This window comes from Camellia sinensis, chromosome 7, assembly GCF_055761805.1.
Source record: "Camellia sinensis isolate YWXY chromosome 7, ASM5576180v1, whole genome shotgun sequence".
Classification (NCBI taxonomy): Eukaryota; Viridiplantae; Streptophyta; class Magnoliopsida; order Ericales; family Theaceae; genus Camellia; species Camellia sinensis.
Genome location: NC_138967.1, coordinates 127,835,905 through 127,854,324, shown reverse-complemented (window position 1 = coordinate 127,854,324; position 18,420 = coordinate 127,835,905). Strand labels below are relative to the sequence as shown.

General features: G+C 39.0%; 1 protein-coding gene and 1 pseudogene across 1 annotated transcript; one reads left to right on the top strand and one right to left on the bottom strand.

Annotated features, from left to right (window-relative positions):
* The first annotated feature begins 5,885 nt into the window (after positions 1-5,885).
* On the top strand, positions 5,886-8,965 carry LOC145794778 (septum-promoting GTP-binding protein 1-like; annotated as a pseudogene).
* Positions 8,966-9,714: 749 nt separating this feature from the next.
* LOC145796089 (uncharacterized) lies at positions 9,715-17,525 on the bottom strand. The gene is made up of 2 exons (XM_082881090.1): positions 15,818-17,525; positions 9,715-9,827 (listed from the first exon to the last, which is right to left on the bottom strand). Exons 1-2 carry the CDS (start codon positions 17,523-17,525, stop codon positions 9,715-9,717), a joined length of 1,821 nt encoding a protein of 606 aa, XP_082737216.1.
* Between the last annotated feature and the right edge of the window lie 895 nt (positions 17,526-18,420).

Sequence of the window (18,420 nt, the reverse complement as noted above, 5' to 3'; positions counted from 1 at the left end):
AAAACCTGATGAATATAATCTACGAGGCCTGAACGGAAGCATTTAATAGTATATAATAGCAAACAAAAATAATAATAATAATAACAATAACAATATATCCATTGAGCTACTACTACCATGCCAGGATCACAAACAGAACATAATGCAGATAAATATACAGTGACGTGCACCTGAAGATAGCTATGTACATATACATATACGCCGATCTTAACAGACATTTAAGGTACAAATTAAAACTTAGTAAGACTCCATAACTTGAACGATCAATAGCTAAGAGCTTAGATACTCAGGGTTTGACAACTGGGTAACAAAAGCCATAGGTGAAGGTTGATCTCCCGGTTGAGTGCCTACAGAAACAAACATAAAATAGAGTGAGTCAAGCTCAGTGAATAATAACACATAACAATTCAATGCTCAACGTGAATTATAATCCATATCCGTGTGTTATCAATAAAGAGGACATATGGTTTATTTGTTTCTGTATGCATAGCTAAGTATCTTTTCAGAAAACTTGTCATATCTTGAACATTCGGGGTTTCATAGTGCATCTAGGCATTTTGGGGAAAATTATCCAGCAAGCATATCATATTATAAACATATCATAAGTTCATAACATTTTTCTCATTTCAGAAATTACTTACCATATGAAACATTTCGTAACTCCAAATATGGATTTCATCAAAATCATTTATATTTTAAGTATCTTTTATGGAACGGCCTTGAGCCTAATCTTAAACACAATGGCTTTAAGCGCTTAACAGAACGGCTTGAAATCCTTAACAAAATGGCATGAAGCTCTTATCGAAACGGCATAAAGCCCTTGAAACACATTGGCATTAAAGCCCTGAAACATATGGCATAAAAGCCCTTGGAACATCTGGCACAATAGCCCCTTGAAACATATGGCATAAAAAGCCCTTGAAAGATGGCATATAGCCCTTGAAAAGTTGGCATGAAGCCCTTGAACATAGATTGGCATTAAGCCCATGGGATGGCATAAAGCCCTTGCAATGGCATAAAGCCCTTGGAATGGCATAAAGCCCTTGTAACTTGTGGTGGCATAAAGCCCTTGTAACTTGTAATGGCATAAAGCCCATGAAACTTGTAATGGCACAAAGCCCATGTAACTTGTAATGAGAATGATTTCAGTCTTCTTAAAGTATCAGTATGCAATAATGCACATAAGTTTCCCATGGCCTGATTACAAATTAATACAGGTGTCTCGCGAACAACCGAATAATAATAATCATAAAAATCATTAACTGAGACCACATAATAATATTAAACATTGCATGCGTGTCACAGGTTCTTGATGACCTCGGGTCCATAAGTAACACAATAGAATAATCTCGGTTTCATATAGATACTTCGCTTAAAGATGAACATAATTCTATTTATTCATTAAGAAACGACGTAGCTTGCTTATAGATAATAGAGAATTATTATTCGCTATTGATAGAACGAAGTCATTCTAAAGTCATACCGATATATGCCAATCTTTCAACGTTCACATTGACTTTCACTCATCATAATTGTTTATGTAACATGTTCGTTAACACTTACAAGAAACAGAGCGTTAGTGATAATAATTATCAATAATAAATAAAATGTACATCTCCGTACTATTACTCACAGTGTGCTGGTAGAGCGTTTATTCCTCCCGAAGCGTGTCCTACATACATATGAGGTCACACATTAATTTTCTAAATCATTTCCCCTAATTTCCTTTCTCATTTTAACACGATTCACAATGCTCATAACAAAGTTCATTCGCAAATTTTAACATTATTTCAAAACATCTCAAAAATCCAATTCAACTTGTACATGCATAATTCAACCCACCAATTCCATGATTCTATTTTCAATTCGGGCAAAAAATCATTATTTATCATCACAAATTAACCTAGGGTTTCAAGAAAAAATATAAAGTTTTCCATAAAAATACAAACTTCTCATACCATGACCTTACATCCCAATTTTCTCCTTGATTATACATCTATGGGTCATATTTCACCACCTTAACTCATAAATTGAACCTTCCATGCTTCAAACCCGAAATTCCCAAATCTCATAATTACTCCATATGCTCAAAATGAAAATCCGTACATTTACACAATGAAAATACTACAAATCTATCTCTTGATGTAAGTATTGAAGAAAACTAGAACCCCTACCTCAATAATCAAGCAAAGGAGTGAGCTTGAGAAGAAGCCTTCGCAAATCCGAGTTCCAATCGGGTAAAAACATTGATCTTCTCTTATTCTCCATTCTTGATGCAAAAACCATGGTGGATTGTTGTTCAAAATAGAGGAAATCAAGGTTTTGAGGCTAGGGTTTCGGAGGGTTTCGGACTTAGGAGAAGAGGGAAGAAGAAAGGGGAAAGAAAATGTGGAAAAAGATCTCAAAATCCCGTTTTTACGTTGCTGTACTGGCCAACCCCGCTCGAGCGTCCTTATTACCGCTCGAGCGTACCTGCTCCCAGCACAGGTCCCAAAACTTTAATCATGTGTAACTCTCTCATCCGGGCTCCGTTTTAGGCCGTTCTTGTGTCCAAATTGAAGCCCCGGAGATAAGATTTTCAATGGTTCTAACCTCACATTCAAATTCGAAGTGTGAAAAAAGAAAAGGGCAAAAGAGTGACTGTTGAACATAAACAAATTGTTCGAATTAAAGTTTTTGGTCCTATCTTACTTCACCATCAAATTACCATCTCAATCAATACTCCAAAATAAACTAGGAAGGTTCCAAATACACTACTACAATGTCAAGGGTAATCTTGCTTTTCACGCTCGAGCGCCTCTTTCCACGCTCGAGCGCGCACAGACGAATAAAGCAGTCCGCTCGAGCGTCAACTTCTCCGCTCGAGCGGAGATTCACAACTCCCAGAATCTCAGGCCGTCTGCAAAATTTCTGAGAACCCCAAAAGTCCGCTCGAGCGTCAACTCCTCCGCTCGAGCGGAGGGAAAAATTCTAGGTCGTCACAAAAATGATGTCTCATATAGGATGGGCCACAACCCAGAAGAAATACACTAAACCAACTATAAACAATGACTAAAATAACAGCATTCGATAGATGGTCCACACTTATATTCCCACTTATAACACATTACAGTTTCATGACATTCAAGTCTATGTTACATTTCATTTCCCACTTCTCTTTCAACTTTGAGTTTGAAAACAAGGCTCAGAACCTAGCCAAATAACTTAATGAGATTATGACTCATCTTTAAAACACTTTTGAAATTTATGATGGATACACATTTTGGTGCTGTATCAATAATACATAAACCACTTCCATACTTCACGAAGGATACACATTTTGATGTTGTATTAATATAACATAGAAATACTTCTATACTTCAGAATTGACAACGATATACATTTTAGTGCTATATCAAATCAATTCAAACACTTCCATAATCCACACTTGATGCACATTTTAGTGCTGTATCAATGTCAAACAAAATCCGGTTTAGAGGTCCATCCCCTATCTTCCCCCAAACCGTGGAGTACATCCCCTATCTCCTCCCACACACACAATGTATATAAATGCAGATGATATACATAATCAATCAATACATAGAGTTAATGTATTATTCCAACCGCTATATTTGATAGCATACTCAATCGATTAGTTTTAGTTTGCCTAATCATCATGCATTGTCTACAACAATCAAGACTATCCTCCACCGATAGCCCAAAGCAGTTATTTCTAAACAGAAAATAAATGCACCAAATGGATAAAATATCAACATTTCAACTACGTGAGTGATAAATGATCCAACTACACCCTTTAACCTCATAGATTCCCAATTTCAACATTATCAATTCAATTTCTCATTTCTCAAAATTAATTTTACAACTTAATTTATCAATGTAATTAGGGCATTTCCCATAATTAACAAAACAACACTAAGGTTCCATTTCTATCAATAACCCAACATTTACCTCATTTCTCCATGTTAAACATGCATATAGGTTTATATAAGTAAAACCCCCTTCTTTTGTAAAATTACATAAAGGCCCAAACTTTTTCAAAATTACTCAACAACCCCAACATATCAAAATCCTAAAATTTAAAGACAAAGCTCATAAGGAGGAGTAGGATATCCCTACCTCAAATTTAGAAGGGGAAGAAGGAAGAAAAATCCAAAAGTCAACGGAAGAGAAACCAAGCTTTGCTCCGATCAAAATAAAGCCCTCGACAAGCTCTACACTTTATCTCAAAGGAGCAGGGTGAGTAGAGGTCTTCAAACAAGTAGATCTAAGGATCTTTGAGTAAAAAGTGCCTTTTGAGAGAGAGAGAGAGAAGGTGTTTCACGGTTTGGAGAGAAGAAAGGGAAGAAAAAGTGAGAGAAAAGGTCAAGTGAGGGCCTTTATATAGCACTAGGTCAAAAATAGATATAAGCCCCAAAGTCAACTCAAAATATTTAGTCAAAATATCTCCAAAAAGTAGGTCCAAACCGTGAGAAAAATCTGGGAAAAAGTTGCAGGTGTCGACCCTTCACAACACAGGTGTCGACACCTAAGAAGAAATCTGGAACACTAAGTGTGACTGCACTGCAGGTGTCAACCCTTCCCTAGGCTGGTGTCGACACCATAATGCAGTGGGCAATTTCAGAACAAGGGTCGACCCTTGCGGCCAACCAAAAAGAGAAGGTGTCGATACCACCAAGGCTGGTGTCGACATCAGAATGCAGTGAACAAATTCAGAACAAGGTCGACCCTTCCCAGCGTTGGTGTTGACCCTTATGGAAAACAAAAGAGAAGGTGTCGACACCACCAAGACCGGTGTCGACCCCAGAACATGATTTTCAAGCTTCCAAACAACTTTTCAACGCGAACGAGCGTGAACGAGCAATCCCAACAAGTTTAAATCAATTTGTACACCTCCAAAACTGAGGTACAACAACACCAAAGATTCCCAAAATAAAATAAAGGGTTCAAATACATTTACCAAAAGCTTTAAAAGGCTCAAGTGCTACACAAAATTTTCAATTTTGCACAAAAAAAATAATTCAATTTGTTCAAAAAAAAAAACAATAGTTTTTTTTTTTTTTTTGCACACACACACACACACACATATATATACATATATATATTTAGATTTTTCAATTTGAAAGTTGATGTTTTGAAAACTCAAATGAATGTCAAATCACCATGTTCCTTTATAAATAATCATAAACGATAAACAATCATTATTTGAAGAAGAATTCCGACTATTAAAAATTTAATGGGACTTGAAGGTCTAAAAAATCTTAGTTAGGACTTAATGGAATATAAGTTCATAAATTAGAACTTGTGTGTAAATGCCGCATAAATTATATTGCAGTGACTTGGGCTTTGACAAGTCAGTTAAGACTAGAGATTAGTTTGGATCAAATTTAGACAAATCTCAGCATGCTTTAGAGTGAAATTGAGTAACCAGACTTCAACCGAATCGAATTTATCCGAGTTTCAGCCTAAAAAATTGTTTGTCACAGCATTAGATAAGTCGTTAGAGCAATAGTAGCCAGAGAAGAAAGCATTTTATGTAATGGGTATATTATGTAAATAAGATAAAGTAGCGGATTCTTTCATTTATTAATTAACATGTGATAAAAATAAAATTCAATAAGTCACTTTGTACTTGGCCCAAAATATTGAGTGTTCGGCCATATCAAATTTTGACCTCACTTCTTATCACATGTTAATTAATAAGTGGATTTAAAAAGCTGACAATGTTGAATTTGTTTTAAATTTAGCCTACCCAAAAAACCAAGTCAACTGTCCATATAAATCGGCCACCGTCTTAGCCAAATAGTGGTTAAAAATATAAAAACAGTGAGTTCCAAAAATACCCCCAAACACACCCACAAAAATATTATACCACAAAGAACCCAGCTTTCCCTTTCCATGACCGCACTGCGACTGCTGTTTTGAGGCCATCCCACATGACCCTTTTTCTTCACTACTTAAGCTTCGCCCAAAAAACAAAAAAAAAACAAAAAATCAAAAGTTAAAAAAAAAACATGTTACGTGTCACCGTTCGTCGACGAATCCTCCGTCGGGCCTCGAGCCTCCAGCGCTGCTTTCGCTTTCACTGGAACCAAATCCTGGCTTGCACGCTACGAAAGTCATGTACTTATAGGCAGCTACCACACATCGCCACCATGTCGTCTCCATCTCTGGTGGCTTCAGATAGAGGGTTTGAGACCCCCGACATGCCTTGTGGGTGCTGTGAACACAGTAGGGACTCTTCGGACTTGGTTGCGTTGAAGATCAGTCTCTTGGGTGATTCCCAAATGGCGAAAACTAGTTTTCTGGCAAGAGCTTCTTTTTTTTTTCTTGGAAATGTTGTTTTATGCTTTCCTGGCAACCAAACATAGCATATTAAAATGTTGTTCTTGCTCTAATTTTTTTTTTCTTTTTTGTTATTTATTTTTAGACAACGTATGTTGGGGGAGAGAGACAAGAAGAAGGATTTGAGATATCAAATTCAGGACTAAATCATATGGATAAAACACTCTGTGTTGGAGGGGCACGTATTGCTTATAGAATCTTGGAGGTTGTAGGTATGCATGGTTCCTTCTTTTCATAATAATTTACTAAATAATAAGTCTACAAGTATAGAACTAATCGTAAAATATACAAATGGAACAATCTGAATAAAATCGTTTCTCTAATGACAAGCCTTGCCATCTGATATTTATTGATTGAAATGGAAATATATGCATATATATCTACTGATCAATTATAATTTTGAATGGTGTACAAGGAGATGAAACATCCCAGAATCCGATTCCTAGTGCTTGTAAAGACTCGATAGCAATGTTATTCACGTTTGATCTAACAAGTCGATGTACTTTAAACAGATAATTTTTCAAAATGCCCAAGGTTTTCACAAATTATGATTATAAAATTGTAGTTATTATTTAGGTATGAATAATAAAGTAAACTCATGAGATTACTACTTAACTCTCTCTGTGTTTGTAGTGTTAAATGATATCAAAAATCAAGGAAATGGAATCAGGTACCCATGCTCTGCTTCACCACCTCATGTGATCTTTTTAGGGAAAATTTCAATTTAGTGTAAATTATAAAAAAAAAATAATAATAATTACAGATAAGTGATAAGTTTTACAAATATTAATAATTATAATTATAATTTTTTTTACAAATCTATAATAACTTTCTAAAAGTACCACTGAGTGGTAATTTCCCCCATCTTTTTACCCAAATCTCTTTGTTTTTAAATATTAATATACTCCCAAAAAGTAATAATCTACAAACTCATGTCCATAAAAAAAAATGATGTGACTTCTTATGATTTTTTAATTTCTAATCAAAACATTCATAATTGCCCTCATATTTTAAAATGTCATTGACAATCATTTTAGATATGTTTTCTGTATAAACTTTCTGTTCGAAAATCATTTTTCATTCATAACCTCTCTGTCTTTTGTCTCATTATATTCCTTAATAGATAATCTAGTGGGAATTTTGAGACAATCGTTGGGTTGGGTTGAATTGAATGTGCATTAGTATTACATGATGTAGTAAGAATTTGAAGATATATAAATTTCTGAGACATAATTGTATAATTAAAAGTGCATCAGATTGGAAAGATATAGAAATTTAAATATAGAGGACCCTTGACCTTGTTTCTAATTTGTACTAACTAAATTTTTTGTAATTGTTGTAGACGGCAATTCCAATACTCATGGGTCATGTTTGATTCACAAGACTAATAGTGAAGATATTAATAGTTCCATCAAATTATTGTGGTATTCACTATCCAATTGGATTAGTAAGATAAATTATCCCATTGTCCATTGTTTGATTTGCATTGGATAAGAAAACATATGAAGGTAAAAGAGTCTTTTTATTTTATTTTCCAACTCAAGATATATAATCTCACCCCTACCACATTACTAATAATCCTACAAATTTGTTAGATTAATTATCCATTAGATTAATAATCCTGAAACAAAATTTCAAAACAAACACAGGATTATTGAGCCCACAGATTAATAATCCCAATCTCATGCTCTAAATTCGACGATTTTGTACAATTACCGATAGATGTTCAGTGGACAATTGCAAGTCAGGTAATATATTTGATCTCTTCTGATCATGCAACAATATGCATATAACTGATTCAGATACAAAATATATATGACTAAATTAACTATCACTAAAATCTTATCCATTTACTATTATCATGTCTCAAAATGTGGACCAAGCTGGCGAGACTCATGGATCAATTAACTGAGAAATTTGCTGTAATTAATTTTCACATGATAGAAGAAAAATAGAATTAAAAGCAGAATGATTGAAGAAAAAAAAAGGGAGAGAAAACAAGTACATTAGGGCATCATGATTTACTGGGTCATATCCATTTAATGATTTCTAGCTGGAAAAAATACAAATCAAATTTGATTATTCTTTTTTTGAGTATATTCATAGAAAGGGATTGAAGGGACATAGACATCATAGTCAATTCTTTAGTAAGAAACATATTTTTGCCTCTTGGAGCACACTGATTAAGTCGCAAACATGGCCTGTTCGGTATTTTTTTCAAAAAGATTTAATTTCGTGTTTTTAGAAACAAAAATAATGAAAAGTTTCAAAAACAATTTTCATTTTCAATTTTGTGTAGAAACAATTTTCTAAAATTCATGAAACAGTTTATAAGTGTTTCCTGAAACTGATATGTTTCCAAAAAATAATTTTCAAAAGAACAGCGGTTCGTTGTTCCCACCTAAACCCTAAATCCAATATCAGAAACTGTTTGTCATGTGTGCATTGTTGTTAACAGGCAAGAGCATATGCAAGGGCCCTGAATGCAACACTTTTCTTTCCAAGTGCAACCTACAACATAAATGTGAACAAGATCTTCAAGTTCATCACGGCAAAGTTGTTCAACCTACCATGGGCTCCTGAGCGAAACCTCACAATCGGAGAACCCATCATTGATTTCTAGTTGTTGCTTGGGATTAAACATATTTGGTTTGTAAGTAGAGTAGGAAATTTCTGGATCCTATGTAAGAAGATTGAAATCAACCGGTTCACTAGGTTTGTATTAATTGTCTGTTCCCAGTGAATATTCAGAGTTGTTTCAATTGAATATAATGAAGAGGATGATACAGGCTCAGGAGCCCACATCTCCATGTAAGAATAACTCTGTTTCATTCAACCTATTACTGAGCTCAATAAGCTTATATATATTATGAAAATAAAGCTACTTGAGTTCTAGTTATCCGCTCAATCGAAACTCATTTGAGATCGACTTGAAAGGTAAACAAGCCATGCTTGAACATATTTTGGAAGCTTGTTAAGTTTTTAAATCAAGTTTGAATAACCTACTACTTAGCTCGACTCAACTCATTTACAACCCTATATGTGTTTCAGTTGAGGACATGATGCATCTTCTGAAAATAAGTGGGCCTATAAAAGACACACCGACTTGTTGGGGAAGAAAATGTAAGTAAACTAGAGGGAATTTGAATGGTCACAAGTGCTGCGTATCAAAGGAATAATTAAAAGTGTCATCAATTGGCTAGTTTATTCAAAACAAGCTTTTCCACCACAATGTGAAAAATCATATTATTTTGAACTTGAAAGCCAAAATATATGCCATATTAGCATATCAGGTAACGATAGCAAAACTTGAAATTCAGAGGACATAAGGGTCCAATCTAAAAGCAAATATATGGCATTTGGAGACGAGCATCACTCAAGCTTCACTTCTCTTGTTGGTGGGTCCAATTGCAAATAGTAGAATGGTTCCATTGGTTCTTCACTGTACACCAAACATTCAATCAATTGATCAGCGGCAACAATTACTTCAGAATGTAATGGAACAATTGAAATTAGAATTAAGCAATTAGTTATCTCAAAAGGTAGAAAAAGACTTCAAATTATTGTGCGATGGAAATTTTGGACAATGAAGCAACTTCTAACAAATTATAATCTACATATCTGGTATTCTATGTGATTAACTGCCAACGAAAGGCTTTCAGTGACCAATTAGAAAATTCTGAAGATTTAAAGAAGACATAATCTTAGATGCTTCATGAGTATATCAAAAGAATGTACTATAGTATAAGCGAATGAAAGAGAAAAAATAATCTTTTTTGGGATAAGTCACCGAATGAAAGAAAACATACTCAGGTTTTGAGCACATGCATTGCCAGAAGAGCTTGAAAGGACCAAGAATTGTCTTAAATGGGTTACCTTCAAAGCAAGCCTACACAGAACACGACTGAAATAAACTCAAAATGTACTAAAATTGAGCTTAAACTTAATAGTGAACCATCAAATACAAGGCCATTGTAACGCCCCAAAATAATTTGACATGAACTACCCACAAGTGATCAACATTCACTCAACAATAACAATAATCTACCCATCTTTACATAATTAAATTAGAGTCCTTCCAAAGGTTTTACATGCAGGTATGCATTCATCGATACAAAGCATATGAATCTATAGCATGTAAAGCATCCATTCTCAAAACAATACAATGCCCTTAAGGACTTACATCTTCCAAGGCATAAGCCTAGTTACACAAAAGTGGTCACTCGGACCCAAAACAAAATAGCCCTTGGCTTTAAAATTAATCACAAAAAAATAAAAGTGCACTACTCTTCTCAAAATACTTCCATGCCCTCAATTTGGCAGGATCACCACATCTTTACCTGCACCAAAACCCATAGGGCTGAGCATATAGCCCAGTAGAGAAACCTTAACAAAGTATGTACATTTGCGCAAGATTCACTATATTTTATGTAAATGCATATGTTTTGCCACACCATTTGAAGGAAAACTCATACTATGCTTTTCTTGAAAATCACCATGCTTACAGTCAACATTTATACAACCTCATTAATTTCCTACACTCCCAATTTTAAATCAAAAGGGGACGGTAAATACATTTCTGGTAATTCCTAGGCTGGTGTCTGCAAGTAGGCTCAACAAACACTACCAAACTGTCATTTTTACCGGTGCTAACCAGAAGGCTCGACACCTATCCGCGCGGTTTTCTAGTCTTTCACCAAGGACACTCAGGCCATCTTATCAAATACAACTACACCCCCTATCCGGACTTACCACGTATTTACCCCTTTAACATTCTCATAATTCTTATTACAATATAACCTTTCTCAATGTAGATGTTTTTCAAAACTCCTGCCATGATGTATAGAAATGACAAAATTTACATGAAGATATGATGCAACAATGACATTCCATAGCCTTTCTTCCTTTACCTTCCTCCAATACCATTACACAATAAATAACATGTTCCACTGGTGTCAATTAACACGTAGAATTAGCTCATTATTATACATATTTCATAACACCCTAGTCATTCCATGATTATGTGAGACTTTCAATATCAACCTCCGAGTTTTCAATTCTCAAATTCAATAGTGTTCAATAACTATCTTCTCACAATAAATTATTTTTCCATGTCACTAGCAACAACCTTCAAAGTAAATTCCTCACTCTCATATATCAAGAAAATTATCATTTTTCTTACCAAATATAAACTCTATACTCACACACCCATATAAACACAAGAAAGGATATTTTACTCCATGGATTTCCATGTTTTCACAAAAAGCCCCAATTTCTAGTTTTTCACAAAATCTAAACATTTTTCATCTCCATTATGAACTCTCTCCATGCATATCAATCTCAATCTACAAGGTTCCACACTTCTCAAATATTCTTTAAAAGAAGATGAGATGAGTTTTTCTTTAAGCAAAAATCAACAATTTCTTGAGCCCTAGGCTCCATTTTCAAATACATAGAGGGTTTCACAAAATCAACAAGAAACTTGCATAAATACACATATAACTCAAAGGAAACCCTACCTCAAAGCTTGGTGAAGAAATGGAGATGGTGAGAGAGAAGAAACCCTAGAAACCCAAGTTGTCAAAGCTCTAACCCCACCACACAATGTTGCTCTAGCTTCTACACCCAAAATAGAGAGGAATGATGATGAATCTAAGCCCCAAGATTTGTAAGATCAAAGAGTCTTTAATGCTAGGGATGATTTCTAGAGAGAAGGTGGGTAGAAAATAGGCTTTAGAGTGAGAGAATGAGCCCCAAAATGTGTTACAAGTTCGACACAAAATGTAAGAAAAATAGGGTTTTCGGGCTGCCCAAGTCCCGCACGTGCGGCGCCCATCCCTGCACATGCGGCACGTCCCTCCCCCACGTGCGGCACTCCCACCCCGCACGTGTGGCGCTCCCCGCACCTGTCTCCCGTTCGTGCTTTTTAGGCAGTATGCTGCTCAGCCAAACACACCACTACCCGCACGTGCGGCTTGGCCTCCCGCACGTGCGGCCCTGGGCCCCTGCACGTGCAGCCCCCTGCTTTCCAGCCCAGATTTTCACAACTTGGCTCCCGAACGCTCCGAACTTGCTCCAACGCGCTCCGGAACAAACAAGATTCAACACACCCAAACAAAACATGAATAAGGGCTTAGATTTGATATAACTTTCGGACGTTTCAAACCCAACGGAAGTAAGAGAGAACGAAGCCAAAGAGAAGGAAAGGAATGAAGGAAACCTAGTCATTACAACCTCCTCACCATAGGAAATTCCGTCCCCAAAATTTGAATAAACCCACTAAACAAGAGTGTTCTATCAACAATAGTTAATTCAACAACATTAACAATTTACAACATTCATGTTCAACTGACATTTGGCATTTTCCTTATCATTTCCTCATCAAAATGCAATTGCTCAAGCTAGAATGAAATGAAATGTCCACCCTATGGTATTATGCTTTTTATCCTCATTCTCCAACATAATAATTTCTCATATCAAACATCCGGGATGCAATATAAATGGCAAAATGTCTTTCTTTCACAATATCAAGGTTAGAGCAACAACATATACAACAACCTACAATTAACCACCTAACCCCTCTCCCTTCATTACAGGGAAACATTACAAATTAGAGTAAGCAACTAAACATTTTCAAACAAATCCGGATATTTGGAGCGGACTTCCGCCTCCCTCTCCCAAGTCACTTCTTCAACTCCATGGTGCCTCCACAACACCTTGACTAACGGTATGGTCTTACCCTGCAACACTTGCTCCCGGGTAACTAGAATTTGAACCGGTCGCTCCTCATAAGAGGCGTCCTCATCTACCTCCAAATCAACCCAATCTAATACATGAGAAGGATCGGGCTCGTATTTCCTAAGCATTGACACGTGAAACACATTGTGAACCTCCAAAAGTTGTGGGGGTAAGGCTAACCGGTAGGCCACTTCTCCGATTCTCTCCATTACCTCGAAAGGCCCAATGAACCTTGGAGACAACTTCCCGCTCTTGCCAAACCTCATTAAACCCTGTCTAGGTGAAATCTTAAGAAACACGTGATCACCCACATCAAAGGATAAGGGTCGCCTCCTCTTATCGGCATAACTTTTCTGTCAGCTTTGAGCTGTAGCCAACCTTGTACGAATGAGAGTAACTTTCTCGGTTGTCTCCCTCACAATTTTCGGACCCAACAACGGTGTATCCCCTACCTCAGCCCAACAAACCGGTGACCTACAAGGTCGGCCATACAAGACCTCAAACGGTGCCATCTCGATGCTAGCCTGGTAACTATTGTTGTAGGTGAACTCAATCAACGGTAAGTGTCTCTCCCAAGACCCCTTGAAATCTAGGACACAAGCTCTAAGCATATATTCCAAAATCTGTATAGTGCGTTCCGATTGCCCATCGGTCTGCGGGTGGTAGGCGGTACTAAAGGTTAACTTGGTCCCCAATGCCTCTTGAAGGCTTTGCCATAATCGGGCGATAAAACGAGGATCCCTATCTGACACAATGGTGACCGGCACCCCATGAAGCTGAACTATCTCCCTAACATATAACTCTACCAAGTGCTCAACTGAGTCGTTACTTCGCATAGGAATGAAGTGAGTGGACTTGGTTAGTCTATCAACAATTACCCAAATGGTATCATTGCCCCGTTGCGTTCTAGGAAGCCCAACTACAAAGTCCATGGTCACGTGCTCCCATTTCCACTCGGCTATAGGTAAGGGTTGTAGCAAACCTGCTGGTCTCTGGTGCTCGGCCTTGACTTGCTGACAAGTAAGGCACTTGGACACAAAGGACGCGACATCCCGCTTCATACCCCTCCACCAAAACTGACGGCTAAGGTCACGATACATTTTGGTGCCTCTCGGGTGTACCGCAAGGCGTGAATGATGGAATTCCCAAAGCACCTCCTCTCTATGAGATTTAGGCACAAATAAACGGTCTAGGTAGCGTATACTCTGGTCCGAGTGAATATTCAAACCCTTCTCTTCCTTTTCATTAGAGATCCTATCCCGAATTTACTCTACTTCCCGATCCCCTTGTTGTGCTTCTATAACTTTGCTAATCAAAACAGGTTGAGCACTCAAGCTAAACAATGTTGCACCTCCTTCGGACTCACTCAATTGCAATTCAAACTTGCCGACTTCACGCAACATACTCCACTCCCGAATGGCCACACACGCCAAACTACTCACGGTTTTTTGACTCAAGGCGTCAGTCACTACATTGGCCTTCCCCGGGTGATAGTGTAATTTAAAATCATAGTCTTCTAAAAATTCCATCCATCTACGTTGTCTTAGATTTAAGTCTTTCTGGGAAAACAAATATTTCAAGCTCTTATGGTCGGAGAAAATCTCAAACTTCTCACCATACAAGTAATGCCTCCAAATCTTCAAGGCGAACACTACCGCGGCTAGTTCTAAGTCATAGGTAGGGTAATTCTTCTCATGGATTTTCAACTGTCGGGAACCATACGCTACAACATTTCCCTCTTGCAATAAAACACAACCAAGCCCATCCCGAGATGCATCACAGAAGACAGTATACCCCAAACCTCTCTCTGGAATGATCAACACCGGTGCCGTGGTCAACCTAGTCTTTAGCTCCTGAAAAGGCTTTTCACAAGCTTCACCCCACGTAAACTTGACCCCCTTTCTAGTCAATCTAGGCAAAGGCGCGCCTAATTTAGAAAAGTCCCTCACAAATCGCCGATAGTACCCCGCCAATCCCAAGAAACTCCGGATCTCAAAAACATTTTTAGGTTGCTCCCAATCTTGCATAGAATCTATCTTCGAAGAATTTACTGTTACTCCCTCACTTGACACAACGTGGCCCAAAAACTTCACCTCGGGGAGCCAAAACTCACACTTTTCAAATTTGGCATACAACCGATACTCCCTAAGCAAGTCAAGCACTATCCTCAAATGAGTCTCATGTTCCTCCTTGGAGGTCGAATAGATAAGGATGTCGTCCACGAAGATGACCACAAAACGATCCAAGTACTCCTTAAAAATCCGATTCATCAAGTCTATGAAAGAAGCCGGTGCGTTAGTCAACCCAAAGGGCATTACTAGGAACTCGTAGTGGCCATAACGCGTACGAAAGGCCGTTTTCTGGATGTCCTCCTCCCGGACTCTTAACTGGTGGTATCCCGACCTCAAGTCTATCTTCGAAAAGCAACAAGACCCTCTAAGTTGATCGAACAAGTTGTCTATTCTGGGTAAAGGGTATTTGTTCTTAACAGTGACTCGGTTCAACTTACGGTAATCGATACAAAACCGTAACGACCCATCCTTCTTCTTTGCAAAGAGGGTCGGTGCTCCCCAAGGTGACGTACTAGGGAGCATGAAGCCCTTGTCTAAAAGCTCTTGGAGTTGGATCTTCAATTCATGCAACTCCGCGGGGGCAAATCTATACGGCGCCATAGAAATCGGTGTCATTCCAGGCACTAAGTCGATAGTGAACTCAATCTCCCGGTGGGGTGGCAAACTGATAAGGTCTTCGGGAAACACCTCCGGGTACTCACACACCACCCTTGGCAACTCAACTCGAGTCCCAACACTCTCACTATTCAAGAGAGTAGCTAGAAGGCTGCTAAGCTCGCTCCTACTACGAGGATCAAACACCGGTGACAAGGCCCGATCAACCCTATCCCCCAGAAAATAAAAACAATCGCCACCTGAAGTGCACACTGAGACTCTTTGCCGAAAGCAATCAATCACTGCCCGATACGAAGACAACCAATCCATGCCTAGAATAACGTCGAAACTGGAAATGTCTAACAACACAAAAGCAAACGAAAGTCTACGCCTGGCAACCTCTATCTCATAATCACGACATCCCCGGTCTAGGTCAACTGTACCCCCAATTGGCGACTCAACTCTGAGTGGAGACGCTAACTGTGCCACCTCTAACCCAAATGCGGATGCAAATGCTGCAGACATGAATGAATGCGACGCACCCGTATCTATCAACACACTGGCCAATGAATTACACACAATAAATATACCTTTCATGACCGAAGGTCCTAGCATCTGCTCTGGCACTGTAACAGCATACACGCGCCCCTGAGGCCTCTGGTTAACCTGCTCATCCCTTGGAGCATAGGCTTGTTGAACTGACTGTGCCGAAGCGGCTCCCTGGTGGACTCTCGAAGTCTGGACTGAATGGGTCTGCTGATCACTCTGGGTCTGCCTCGACCCGGATGCGCCAGAAGTGCCTCCCAACTGCGAGCAAGCTCTCTTCATGTACCCTGACTGACCGCGCTGGAAACAAGTAGGCCCTTGCCCCTTACTCTGAGACTGAGACTGGTTCTCGGATCGGTTAGGTGGTGGTGGTAACATCTGTTGTCCCCCTCCCTTTTGTGGACACGCAAAGGCCTTGTGACCCAATTGGCCACATTTGAAGCAAGAGAACCCACTCGATGCACTCTTTCCCGAGCCCGCACTAGGCAAGGGGAAAGTGGACCTAGACTGCTGCGGCTGGGATTGGGATGTGAAAGTGCTCCTGCTCTTCTTGTTAGGCCTAAAGTCCCCCTGTGACCCTTGGCCCCTAGACCTCGAATTTCGAAGTCTCGCCTCCTTGGCCTCCACCATAATCTCCACATGTACGACCGCCTCCACAAGGCGATCATACTCTCGGATCATGTTCCCGGCAACTTTGAACAAAATTTTTGTCCTCAACCTCTGCTCGAACTCAAAGCAACGACGCTCTTCCATTGCTACCAACTTCAGTGCAAACCGGGACAAGCTAGAAAAGGCCGCTTCATACTCGGCCACGAACATATTTAATTGCAAAAGGTCCTTGAATTCCTGCCTCAACCTCTCCCTAGCCGTGGGAGGTAGGTACTTATCTTGGAAGGCCGTCACAAATGCCTCCCATGTTGGTGCTATCCGGCCCTTTGCATACTTCCACCATTGGCCAGCGTCGCCTTTGAGGTAATAACTAGCAAGGGTCACCCTCAACTCCCCATCCTCTATGTGAAGCATATCAAAGGTCTTCACAGTTTGTTCCAACCATTCATCCGCCTTCTTTGGATCGGACCCACCATGGAATTCATCCAGCTTGGCCCTTAAGAACTCCCTCGTGAGGAAGCTAGCTCTAGTCTCTGTAACATTCCCCCTTGCTTGGGTCTCCGCCCTCAGAATGTTCATGGACTCCCTCAAAACCCCTGCCATCTCTCGGGCTAGAGCCCCCATTGCGGCTTGGCCGGCTTGCCCTGGCACTTCCGCTTGCCCCACTTCTTCGGCCATGTCGGTTTGGCCTAAACCCTCTTCTTGTACCGGGACCCCTTGGACCGGCACCTTAAACACACCTCAGTGACCTCGACCTCGCCTTCCACCCCTACCACCTCGAGTCCGAACTCTTCCTAACATCCTAATTAAAGAACAAGGTAGATAATTTAGCACATAATTCCAAATGTGCTCGTAACTTGCCTCACACGTTAAACTATAATAATTACATCCATATATCACGCAACAATTTAATTCACTCCACATAAGCACTTAGTCACATAAACACATACAAATTATTCTTTAGTGATGAGATTCGTCCCACGAAAAATCAAGAATTCTTAGTAGAATGAGTATTGATCAAGTACCCTTCTAATAAGATCTCAAGGAATCTAATAGACGCGAACAACATCCCTAAAGTCTAATCCCATACCCACGTAGTCACATAAGCATACCATCATACAATCACAAAAACAAAATATTTCCTAGTCATGCGAAATGAACCCATTGTGGTATAACGACCACTTCCCGCGAGCCCCAAATATTCAAACTCGGTAGCTCTGATACCAAGTTGTAACGCTCCAAAATAATTTGACATCTACTACCCACAAGTGATCAACAGTCACTCAACAATAACAATAATCTGCCCATCTTTAGATAATTAAATTAGAGTCCTTACAAAGGCTTTACATGCGGGTATACATTCATCGATACAAAGCATATGAATCTATAGCATGTAAAGCATCCATTCTCAAAACAATACAATGCCCTTAAGGGCTTACATCTTCCAAGGCATAAGCCTAGTTACACAAAAGTGGTCACTCGGACCCAAAACAAAATAGCCCTTTGCTTTACAATTAAT

Bases quoted from the DNA above. Each gene is read 5' to 3' on its own strand.
- LOC145796089 (XM_082881090.1), bottom strand. From the start codon at position 17,525: ATGGGGGCTCTAGCCCGAGAGATGGCAGGGGTTTTGAGGGAGTCCATG. The intron at 9,828-15,817 runs GTTTGCCACCCC...TACATTCTGAAG, and splicing joins GTTTCCCGAAGACCTTATCA to TAATTGTTGCCGCTGATCAA.